General features: G+C 30.5%; 1 protein-coding gene across 1 annotated transcript; it reads left to right on the forward strand.

Annotated features, from left to right (window-relative positions):
* Nucleotides 1-713: 713 nt before the first annotated feature.
* On the forward strand, nt 714-4,098 carry LOC146993812 (uncharacterized). The gene is made up of 3 exons (XM_085826249.1): nt 714-777; nt 865-1,951; nt 4,017-4,098. The coding sequence occupies exons 1-3, from the start codon at nt 714-716 to the stop codon at nt 4,096-4,098; spliced, it is 1,233 nt and encodes a 410-aa protein (XP_085682375.1).
* Nucleotides 4,099-12,121: the final 8,023 nt, after the last annotated feature.

Genomic DNA, 12,121 nt, shown 5'->3' on the forward strand with positions numbered 1-12,121 from the left:
GTCAAATAGGAAGAAAAATATGCCAATGTATAACTTAAAACAGAGTCGTAGCTAGGGTTTTCAGCGCCCAGGGACAACTAAAGGTTTCGCGCCCCTCTACTGCTTGCCAAGGATGAAAAACATTTAATTCTAAAATGTCGTAACATCAGTTTGGCGCCCCTTGGATTCTGCGCCCGGGGACAGATGCCCCCCTCTAGCTATGCCTCTGACTTAAAATTAGGCAACTTTATTTCAGTGTAGATTTTAAATAAAACTATCAGTTTTGAGAGCAATTAGACATAGGTCCCTCTTCTTGAAGAGAAAAAATATTCTGCTAAAGTGACCAGTATCTATTTACAATCAGTGCCAAAATAAGATTTTGGTTAGTTTTAAATTAGTAATTTTGTTTTAAAGATTCACTAGTTCACAATTATAATGGGCTTTTATATTGTATGTAGGCTAATGTTTACCCTTCAAATTTAGATTTCTTACAATGGAAAAGTGAGGAAGAACGAAGAGAAAAAATTTCTTACTTTTTGAGAAGTACAATAACTCTTAAAGAAGGTGGGAAAAAGAGTTACTTCCTTTGTAATCGATCTGGATTTTATAATTCTAAAAGTAAAGGTGTAAGAGCTATAAAATCACAAGGTACCTGCAAAATAGAGGGGCACTGTCCATCTACTACTGAAGTTACCAGTAATGGCATAATTAAGATTTTATATTTCCAAACACACATGGGACACACAGTAGATCTAGAACATTTGCCATTAACAAAAGATTTGCGAGAAGTGATTGCAGGTAAGTTTCTTTATGAACTTGATTGTGAAATTCAATATAAAACAGACATTATTATACAACATTATCATATAAATGCAATATTTTCAGGTAAGTTAAATGCAGGCATTCCACCACAGAAAATATTAGATTCCACAAGGAATAGTATTAAAGAAGACATTTACAGGGAGCATTTATTGACAAAAAAAGACATACATAACATTTCTAATTCTTACTGTATTGGTAATGATGAACAATATCATCCAACTGATGCTGTCAGTTTAAGGATCTGGATAGAAAAAATGAAATGTTTAGATGATAATCCAGTTCTTTTTGTAAAATTCCAAGGAGAAGCAGCAGATCAGCACTTGGAAATTAGTGACTTCTGCAACATCATAATGACAAACGTTCAAAAGCATATGCTTTTAAAGTTTGGATCCGATAGCATATGCATCGATAGCACACATGGGACTAATGCTTACGATTTTCAATTATCGACAGTTTTAGTCATAGACGAGTTTAATTCAGGATTTCCTGCTGCTTTTTGCCTAAGCAATAGAGTAAATTTAGGTTCAATGCAAAAATTTTTTCAGTGTATTAGGGACAAAGTTGGACTGCTGTCTGTAAACTGCTTTATGAGTGATGATGCACCAGTATATTATACTGCATGGACATCAGTAATGTGTGATGCCAAATTTAGGATTCTATGCACCTGGCACGTTAAAAAGGCATGGCTGCAAGCAGCAAATTCAATTATCCCCTCAAAACGAAAGGAAGTTTTGAAATTTTTAAATGTAGTATCTGAATGTCATGATATAAAAGAATTTGAAGCACTGATATCTGATTTCCTCAGCAAACTCTTTGCTGATAGAGATACAGACAAGTTTGCTAATTATTTTGCTTCAAATTATGCAAACAGATGTGAGTTGTGGGCTAAATGTTATAGAAAAAGATGTAACATCACAACTAACAATCATCTTGAAGCACTGCATCGAGTTTTAAAATATTCTTATCTTGATGGATTGAAAAACAAGAGGGTTGATAGGTGCGTTGCGAAGCTTATTAATATGGTGCAAGATAAATGGTTCCAGAGATTTATCAAAACAACAAAAGGGACAAACACATCAAAGATCAACCAAACAAATTTACGACACAACAGAGCAATAAATTTTCCAGCTAATATCACAGAAATCAATGAGTTTTCTTGGCATGTGATTTCAGAAAGTGACCCTAGTCTTGAATATACTGTTACTCAAATACATACACAATGCATTAATTGTAACATTGTTTGTAAATGGTGCAAAATTTGTAACGATGCATTTGTATGCACATGCACAGATGCCACGATTAAAGGAAGTGTCTGTAAACATATACATGCAATAATTTTAAAGACAAGATTACCTAATAGAGAACAGCCAGCTAAAACTAAAGAATCAAATGATGTAAAATCCTTTCTTGATCTATCAGCAAAAAAATTTAAAAAATCAGGAACCAAGCACCATATTATAGATCAACTGAGTATCATATCAAAACTTGTAACATTAACAACAGTAAATAATATAACTTTGGGAGATATTGAAAACACACTGAATAAAGTGATTACAAAATTAAAGAACGAAAAGCCGAAATTGAAAATGGTGAACTATGAACCTACAAATAAAAAAGCAGAGAAACAAAAGAATTTCTTTTCTACGAGAAAGAAAAGAAAAAGTCCATGCAGTACTGAAAATATTGCAACAACTTCATACAAGAAAGCTGCTATAGATGCCATTGGAAATAATGAAGCTCTTATAATTCATGATTCTTTTGATCATGCATATTGATATCTCATCATGTAAATATATTGTATATAAAATAATCTCTAAATAGTTTATAAATTAAAATATGATGAATTAAAAACAGTATATAAATTTAAAAGGCTCTTAATCTTGTCACTACTTCATCCTTGCTAGTTACACAAGTAATTTATTAATCAGTTTTTGATCTGCATATTCTGTCGCAGTATTTCACTACTAAATTATTAGTGTAAAGTTCTCCAGTTGATGGTACACATACAGTACAGTTAGCAACATCATTTTACAAAACATCGACATATAATGTGTTTATTAGGACGTATCACAACAATATGTGCAAAAGAACTAAAAGTTTCAGCATGAAATATGCAGTTACAGATTCAGTCAAATATAGATAGTAACATCATATACAGATAGAGAACATAACAGGAATAACAATTGCACTTGATTATTACAAAGGAAAATCATAATTTAGTATCTGCTGACAAATGAGAGTGTGCTGGTATTTCTCTAAATAAATGATTAAAAATGCCACAAAAATATAATAAGTGCTTTAAAATTCTTAAATTCATATAAGTGTAAATCTTAGTGTTTTTGAAAATGCTACTGTATTTTGTTATTGAGCATTTTTGAATCGCTAGTTATTACAATAACAATTTATGAATAGTGAAAACTTAAATTATTCCAAGAGAATTGATTAATAAATTTCATACAGTAAATAAATCATTGGGCTGCAAAAGTATGCAGATATATGACAACCAATAACAGAAATAAAAATAAAATCTTTAAAAATTTTATGAAGTGGCGAAGCATCTATTTATTTATCTTGTAAACAATACATTTTCAGTAGAATCAGTACTTTAAAAAATTGATATACTTTGGAAACATGCTCTGCAATGTAGTTGTTTTGTGATGAAACTGTTAATAGTGATGCTTTGATAATGCTTTTGTTGATTTGCTCCACACAGTAAAACTGTAGAATTTATGTATACATAATTCTTGCTTTTATGTATGGATGCAAATTATACAGCTTTTAATTTTTCATGAAACTTGCATACATATTAAAGTCAAGTGACTTTTCAGAATATTACAACATTATAAATCTCACACCTTGAGATTACTAAGGCTTATACACAGATTTCAAAAGAAAATATTATTGATATAGACACAAGTATATAGTTTCCATTAATTAACACATTGTTATTCATGAAGATCTCTTTAATGATTCTTACATAAAGCTATTTGGATTTTTTTTCCAGAGGAAACACAAAGTTTCATTTAAGAAAATAAACCACAGAATATTCTTAATTTTATTATAAACTTTCATTACATCACATGAATCTGTAAACACTGAACTAATCGTTTTTAATTTAAATCACCAATGTATTCTTCATATTGATTTATTGACAGTATGAATAACGACCAAAACTTAATATTATCTGTATATAATAAGAAATCATTGATACATAGGGTAAAAATAAGCATGAAGTTAGACTATATTAGCATCCTAATGGATCAACTAATGGCAAAAGACTTAAAAACCTTTACCTAATCATTTGTACAAGATTATTTAATGAACACAAAATGTATAGGAGTTACTCCAACCCTTTTTTTGACCGTGGACACATTCTAACATATATTTTGAGATCTTGTACCCTTATGACTAAACATTCAAACAGATTTCATGAGACTTTTAAGTGCTTCTTTGTCATGAAATTACCTTATGATCATTTCATTCAACTACTACAAATCAAGGAAAGGAGAATTAATTACCAGTGTTTTATACTTTTAGCCACTTGATAACGTTACATAATATGGATTAACTCAAAGCAAATTCTACTGATTATAATCAGATAATTGCATATCTCTTCTGAGAATTTAGATTCTTCCGCATTCATTTCTTTGCAGATCTTGCTCTAAATGGATTTCAATACATATTTACCACTAATAATCGAAAATGATAGTAAATAACAAATTAATTTTTATTCTAAACATGATTTGGGATGGCTGCATAGGCGTTTTCGTGTTTTTCCTCATGTGTAACGTGTATATGAGCCAGTTTCCTTTAGAAAGTTCTCCAGGAAGGCATCCTTCCCTGTAGGCAGTTAGCTCTCGAGTGCTTTAATCAAATAAAAACCTATTTTAAACTACAATTTCAAATTTTGTCCTTATTTATTTCACTAAATAATTGAAGTCCTCTTTAGTACATACACATATCAGGCGCTATTTTATCTTCATTTACAAAATAAAACAGTTGAAGTAGTTTTAGGACTTTTCTCTCATGGGGAAAAAATATCTGCATTTTATCCAATTTCCTTTATGAAAACTGAAGTTTTCATACCAAACGACATTCTTACAATATAACCTTCCTTACGAACTCTTTATTTACCATATAAACCATTTCGGATCTTTGCTTTGGTAAATGGTCTAAGGCATTTTACCAGTATATGGCTGTCATAATTCCTAAGGAAGCATATTAGAAAAACAAAACGGTCAGCTATACACAGGGTTTAATTTCAAAAATTAGAAGTACCAGAGCCCTATAGAAGACCTTCAGGAAAGAGGAACAAGAATAAATAAGAGAATAAGATGACTAATAAAATAATTAACAATTAAAAAATTAAATAATTCATTATTAAAAAAATTAATGGTTAAAGTAATTAAATAATTAAAATTTAATAAAATGCAAAGTGATAAATTAGAATTTAATAAGCAATTTTTAATATAATTTTATTATTAAAAATAAAGCTTCCAAGACCAGGTTTCTACTGAAATTATTGTTCAGTTACATAAAAGAAGTGCCAAAGCCTTCTTATTTAGGGCTCCGGCTAAAATTATGAATTTTTCCTAAAACTAATAAGTATCTGAGCCAGCCTCCGGTGGGCTCCGACGCAATTTAAGCCCTGGCTATACGGATATCTTGGTAAAGCAAGAGAAGAACCCATCTTTGGTCATGACCAAACATGGCGCATGATGAGTTTTGATTGTAAACCACATGAGAGGCGGAGTTTAAATACGTTAAAATGACGTCACCAGAGCCAACCAATCAAAATTTCCTGCCAAGTTGAAATTTAGTCTCACCCCTTTTTAGGGCCGTAGACCGATAAAATAGGCTCAGGATACGGATACCGATGGATTTTACCGAAAGTAACGAGTAACGATACGATAGTAACGAGTACTGGTTCACCGAGTAACGAATACATACGGGTACACAATTTCTCGTTACTTCTACAGCACTAGTGAGAAGAAGTCAAGCTTCGACTGCACAGCAACGCCACGGAGAAAAACTGAGTCTAAAATGTGTCTTTTTTGACAACTTTACAGGCGTAAATTCAGGTTCCCTGAAATTCATTCACGCATGCGCGCTAGAGCCAGAGAGGTTGTCAACAACATCGTAGAAGTCGTCATAGCGCGCCATATTGAACGCTAAGCACGAGGATTTCAGCAATTTTGAACATTTGGAAATGGAAAAAAATAATGAATCACGCTCTAGTGATCCTGCGTGTGAAAGGTACGTAAAAATATTTAATTCTTATACCTTTTCATAGTAGAATTATTTTTTAATTACCAGAGTTATGTTCAAATCCATTCCATAACATGGGATGGTTATCAAATATCATGTAATGAACGATTATTAATTAAGTTGGCATTAAAAAAGTTAAAAGTTTCATTGGAACATTTTATTGAAAAATTATAATTCCTACTGTTAAAGAAATCAGAAGTATTTTGAAAAATCTCTATCAAAGCTTCTTACGCAAAATTAGTATATTTGTATATAATTGCGAGGATAAAATCAAGCAATCATGGATGATTTACTATGATTGCTAATGAAAATTATTTCAGTTCTTCATATCCGATCTTTCCTGCAGTTATATGTAATGTATATTGCAACTTCTTCTATTTTCGTTTAAAGTATATTATCAGGTATCAATTTTTTAGTTCATGATATTTTCTAATTCTATACATTGAGCATTATTTATAATCAAAGAATCTTTATAATAAACTATTCACAGATATCATTTTTTTGCTACTAAGAACTGCAATATTATCCCAATTTTTAATTATATTTTAAATTAATTTTTTAATAATTTTTCCAGTTTTAAAAATAAAATTATTAAAGTAAATTAGCTGCATAATTCTGGTGTCATGATATTCATTGGCTCTTTTTTATTTTATTTCAACCTTGCAACTTAAATGTATTCTGTAAATTAATTATTAAATATCCATATTTTATTTTTATATTCAATTTTTATATATTCTGTACTGATGTGATTTAAATCTTTATAATAATAATTCATTTAGGTTAAATGATCCTTCACCAAAGGCTTATGTGTGTTGTGTGGTGTGTAATGCCAATTCTTGGTATTTTCCTGAAAGAAAATTCTTTCGGTTTCCTAAAAATCCAGAGAGGTAAAAATTTTATTTTTATTTTAAGTTATAAGTATTTAAAATGCATGAAAATAAGTACAGTATGACAGATGAAGAAATTTTTTTAACTTTCTGTTATTTAAAAAAATTATTCCTTTTCAAATGAAAACGTTATATTCATTAACATACAAGTACTTTGTGTGATATTCAATGTTGCCTTATCTGTTTAGCCTAATTATATATACAATAGTAATAAAATATTTATGTAAATATTACAAAATCGTAGAAGCATTAGTTGAATATATGCATCAGCTAAAATGAATTTTTTCATAAGCAGAATGCTTAAAAATTTAACATTAGTTTGAGTAAAATGCATAAATATTAATTTTTTTGTACATAAATTAGTACTTAAATGTTATCTACATGTCAAATTTCTGGAAAAACTAAAATATGTATTTGTTTTGCACAGTAATAAGTTACATTTTAAATGAATGCTTAAAACTAGTGTTCCCTGTGTAAAGTAGGTGTAAATTTCATGTTGTTTTAACTTTTATAGATCAGCACAATGGCTTGAAGCATGTAGAATTTACTTGATTGGACGTGACAAGGAAATATTAAAGAAGCCACCTTCTCTTTTATATCGAAGTCGTCTTTGTTCCGCACATTTTGAAGACAATGCATATTCCACAACTAAGAAGCATTTTTTGCATTCGAGTGCTAAACCAACAAAATTTGGTGAAACAGGTGTGCATTAATTTCAAGTTTATATATTTCAAAAATTTTTAAAAATTTAACCTCTTATATATTGTACTGATCAACAACTTACTATGTTATCTTAGAAAGAGAGTAGTCTGCTGTCTTTAAAAAGAGTGATAAATCTTTTTCTGAAGGATAATTTAGTTTAATCTCCCACAGAAATTTCATTTGTTTACATAAATAATATAACTTATTTATTATGAAAGGACTCTTCTGCTGTTTCTTACATAGTCAATTTTGGTATGAGAGAATGTAAAGTAACCCTTTTTTAAAATCCATTAAATTTTCCTTAGTAAATCCTTTATGGATATAGCAGAATATATTTACACAAAGTATAATTTTAGGCTTTGAATCAGATTTACAAACTCAGGATAAATGAAATTAACGATAATTAAAAATAAAATTAAAACTTCGGCTAATCTTTGGAATATGGTAACTGGTAGTTTGGCGACATTTTGGTAAGGCGATAAAGTTTACTAGCTAGGACTTTAGCAGTGTACATGGATAAAGTCAAGAGTGTGCGCAATGCCATTTTTGTGCAATTCTGGGATGTTTTTTTAAGTCAAAATAGATCGACGTATACATGGATGATACCGTGTATGTGCAATTCTTAACGCTGCAAGCAGTGGGCGATTCTGCACTTTCTCCCAATTTCGCACCTAATCTTCGTGATGATTAAGCATTTTTGTTCCATAAAAGTTCTAGCATAAGCGTAATTCGGCTAGCAAATTGTTGGAAAAAAATGTTGAGTAGTAAAAAAAAAAAAAAAACATGCCTTTACTTTGTCAAAACAAAATGGCGTCCAAAAAAAAAAAAAAACTAGCAGGGTTGGTCGCCAAAAAATCGCCAAGTTACCATAATCCGAAGATTAACCAAAACTTCTTTTCTTAAAACTAAATGTCAAACCGTGTTAAAGGTTAGTTAAATATTTATTTGTTTAGAGATGAAATATTCATAAAATAATTAATTGATAATGATTATATTATGAATTATTATGCATTAGTCTTGTTATATATATATAAATTTTCTTTTTCCTTCCTAGCTGATGAGCTGTCCAGAAACGACAGAGTTGTAAATGTTCATCAGCTGTCTATGAAGTTGTGCTCGAAATTGCAGCAGCATGCAATCAATATCGATGATAATTCAAGTCCTTTGGCAGAAACAGATTCTGGCACTTCACAAACAGATTCTGGCTCTCTAGAACTTGGTTCACACCAGCACTCCATAGAACTAAATAATATCACCGAGACGCCAAAAAGATTAAAATGCAACAAAAATTTAACACCAAAATCTTTAAAAATAAGGCAGTTAAGTCATAAGCTGGCATATTTAAAACGAAAACATTCAGCAAAAAGGAAAGCAAACAAAGCTGGAGTCAAAAAGGCACTCCAGCTGATTAGCTCATTAGTTAGTTCTGTAGTTTTCACTTTTATAAAATCACAAATAAAAGCATCAAATGTGTCAAAATACGGACGAAGATGGTCACTGATGGATAAAAATTTGTGCCTTCAGATCTATCTTAGTAATCCAAAATCATATAATACACTGAAGGCTTTTTTGCATTTGCCCAGCAAGCCTACATTATTGAAAGCTGTATCTGGTATAAAAATGGAACCTGGATTTTCAGTTGCTGTGCTCAATGCCATAAAATTAGTTGCTAGCAAACTGAAAATCCATGACAGGTATTGCATCTTATCCTTCGATGAAATCACTTTAAAGCAAAGCTTATCTTATGATAAGAAAAGTGATTACATTGTTGGATTTGAAAATTATGGTTCCTACACTGAACTAAAAATGTTTCCCGAATATGCAACTCATGGTCTTGTTTTTATGGTCCGTGAGCTGTGTAAAAAGTGGAAACAGGTCATTGGCTATTTTTTTTCTTCTCACACTACTCCAGGTTTTATGTTGTGTACTTTGGTCATGGAAGCCCTATCAAAATTATTTGATTGTGGTTTGATACCTGTGGCTGTTGTTTGTGATGGTGGTGCAAACAATGTAGTTTGTTACAAAAAATTTATGAAAGTCACAGAAGAAAGACCATATATTATATGTCAAGACAAAAAGGTATTCACACTTTTTGATGTGCCTCACCTTTTGAAGTGCTTGCGAAATAATTTTAGAAAGTATGATGTTAAATTTCAGGGTGGCAAAATTGCTAGTTGGAACCACATTGTATCTTTGTGGGAATTTGATCGTAAAATGCCTCACAGATGTGTTCCGAAATTAACAGACCGCCATGTAAATGTGGATTGCCTTAGTGCTATGAGTGTAAAATTAGCAGCTCAAGTCTTCAGTCATTCTGTGGCTTCAGGCCTGTGTTACCTTAGTGCACTAAATGGCTTACCCGCATCAGCTAGTCTTACAGCAGATTTCTGTTCAAACATAAATATTTTATTTGACAGTTTGAACAGTAGAACACTTAAGCACTCTAATCCTTTTCTTGCAGGAGTTACCAAGTCATCGATTCACTTAAAAACCTGGAAGGAAAAGATGGATTTCATCAAAGGCATTGAATTTCAAACAGAAAAAAAAAATATCTTTCCCAAGTATATTTGGCTGGAAATTAACACTTTCAGCAGTTAATTCCAGTTCTGTTGGAAGATGTACCATTTGTATTAATGTGTCGTTTCACCCAAGATGCCTTGGAAAATTTTTTCTCTGTTGTTAGACGCAGAGGTGGAAATAATGACCATCCAACTGCATATGATTTTCAACAGAGGATGAGAATACTAATGGCACAGAATATCATAAGCACAAGTAAGCTATCAAACTGTGAACCTGATAACGATACAGTTTTGATACCTACAGAGTTGCTGACAGTTATCGATAACACTGAGCCTGGAAATGGCAGTGATGTAAATGATATGGAAATTGACTTTGATGATCCCTTATTGGTAGCAAATGAAAATTCTGATACTAGTGCTTGTATTGCAAGTACATCATATGATGTATTTTCACAAAATTCAGCAGCTTATGTTGCTGGATATATTGCTGGAAGGGCATTGAAGCAATTTCCTTGCACTTTATGTAAGAATATTCTTCTTGTTGATAAATCTTTGGGTGAACACACTTACTTTTTGTATTTTAAAGAATTTGATGTAGTGAAAAATGGACTGTGTTACCCCTCACAACAGTTTACATTTACTGTTTGTGAGATGGGTGAAAAATTTGTAACTTTGTTTGATAAAATATGTAGCCAAAAAGATGTGAAATCCAAAATTATATCCCAACTGAAACTAATTGATCATGAATGGCTTACATGCCATTATCATGCAGTAAAAATGTGGGAATATATTGTCAGTTCATATGCTCAGCTTATGATATATTATAAGCTGAAAAGTATAAATAACAGCTTGAAAAACAGACGTAGAGAAAAGAAAAAAATTATTAAATTACACTAAAAAGTCTTATTTGTATATATTATATGTATTATTTGTAAGAAAAATATATTAATGTAAGGAGTATTGTGTGAGAAGTTTTTGATTTTGTATTTTTGCTATATTACTATTTGTTGGATTTTAATGTTTTTGTAATGTAATGTAATTTGTTGAATTTTACAAAAGTTCATGTAATTTAATTCTCTCTCTCTCTGTATATACATGAAATTTCTATTTATGTATATATATGAAATTTGGATTTATGTGTGTATCTTCAGTATCTAAATTGTCTGTAAGTACAGTGAAACCTCAGTTAACGAATATAGTTTGTTCCTAGAGGTCATCTGAAATCTTTGTAAACCAAATCTAATTCTCCTTTAGGAACTTCTGTAAAATATATTATTGATTCATTCCTTCGCCTCAGATGATTGCAGATTTTAAACTTTTGCATTGGTAACATTTGCACCAGTTTACAATTGAAAAACCAGTGCAAATCTAAACTAGAAAGAAACTAGTTCAGTAGTAGAGAAATATACATGTATTAAAAAGAGTTGGTGATATAATTACAAGATAATGAGAAATGAAAAGGGAAGAAATATTGTTATTAATCTTTAAAATGAAATAGAAATAAATCTTGCTGATAGAAAAAAGGGTTACTTTTCCATTATACTCCCACAAACTTAACAAATATCCTGAATTAATAGAAAATTACGAATTTAAAAAAAAAAAAAAATGTATGTAAGAATTGCATTATATATAATTTTTTAACATTATTTTACAAGGTAAATCGTCAGAAAAATTTAAAAAATAAACATTTATGTAATTTTTCTGTAGCAGTGAAAATATAAGTACCTACATAATAAGGACGTTTGGCTAAATGAGTAAAAAAACTCAGTAAAATAAGGATTAAAAAAATAATCAGTGTTTTTGTTGTTAAATTTCAAAGAAAAAAAAAATTGTGACACTGTTCAAAGCATGTTTTGTCTTTTTGGTACATGCATAGACTCACATTCCATGTTTCACACATGTATCTTCTATGAGGTTTCTTCCTTGTGCTACAAAGTATACACT

This window comes from Stegodyphus dumicola, chromosome 11, assembly GCF_044657685.1.
Source record: "Stegodyphus dumicola isolate Sdum_Otavi_A_Nest chromosome 11, ASM4465768v1".
NCBI lineage: Eukaryota > Metazoa > Arthropoda > Arachnida > Araneae > Eresidae > Stegodyphus > Stegodyphus dumicola.

Excerpts from the sequence above, each read along its gene's own strand:
- LOC146993812 (XM_085826249.1), top strand. The coding sequence starts at position 714 with ATGGGACACACAGTAGATCTAGAACATTTGCCATTAACAAAAGATTTG. Across the intron at positions 778-864 it reads TTTGCGAGAAGTGATTGCAG|GTAAGTTAAATGCAGGCATT; the intron begins GTAAGTTTCTTT and ends CAATATTTTCAG. Across the intron at positions 1,952-4,016 it reads AATATCACAGAAATCAATGA|GGTAAAAATAAGCATGAAGT; the intron begins GTTTTCTTGGCA and ends ATTGATACATAG.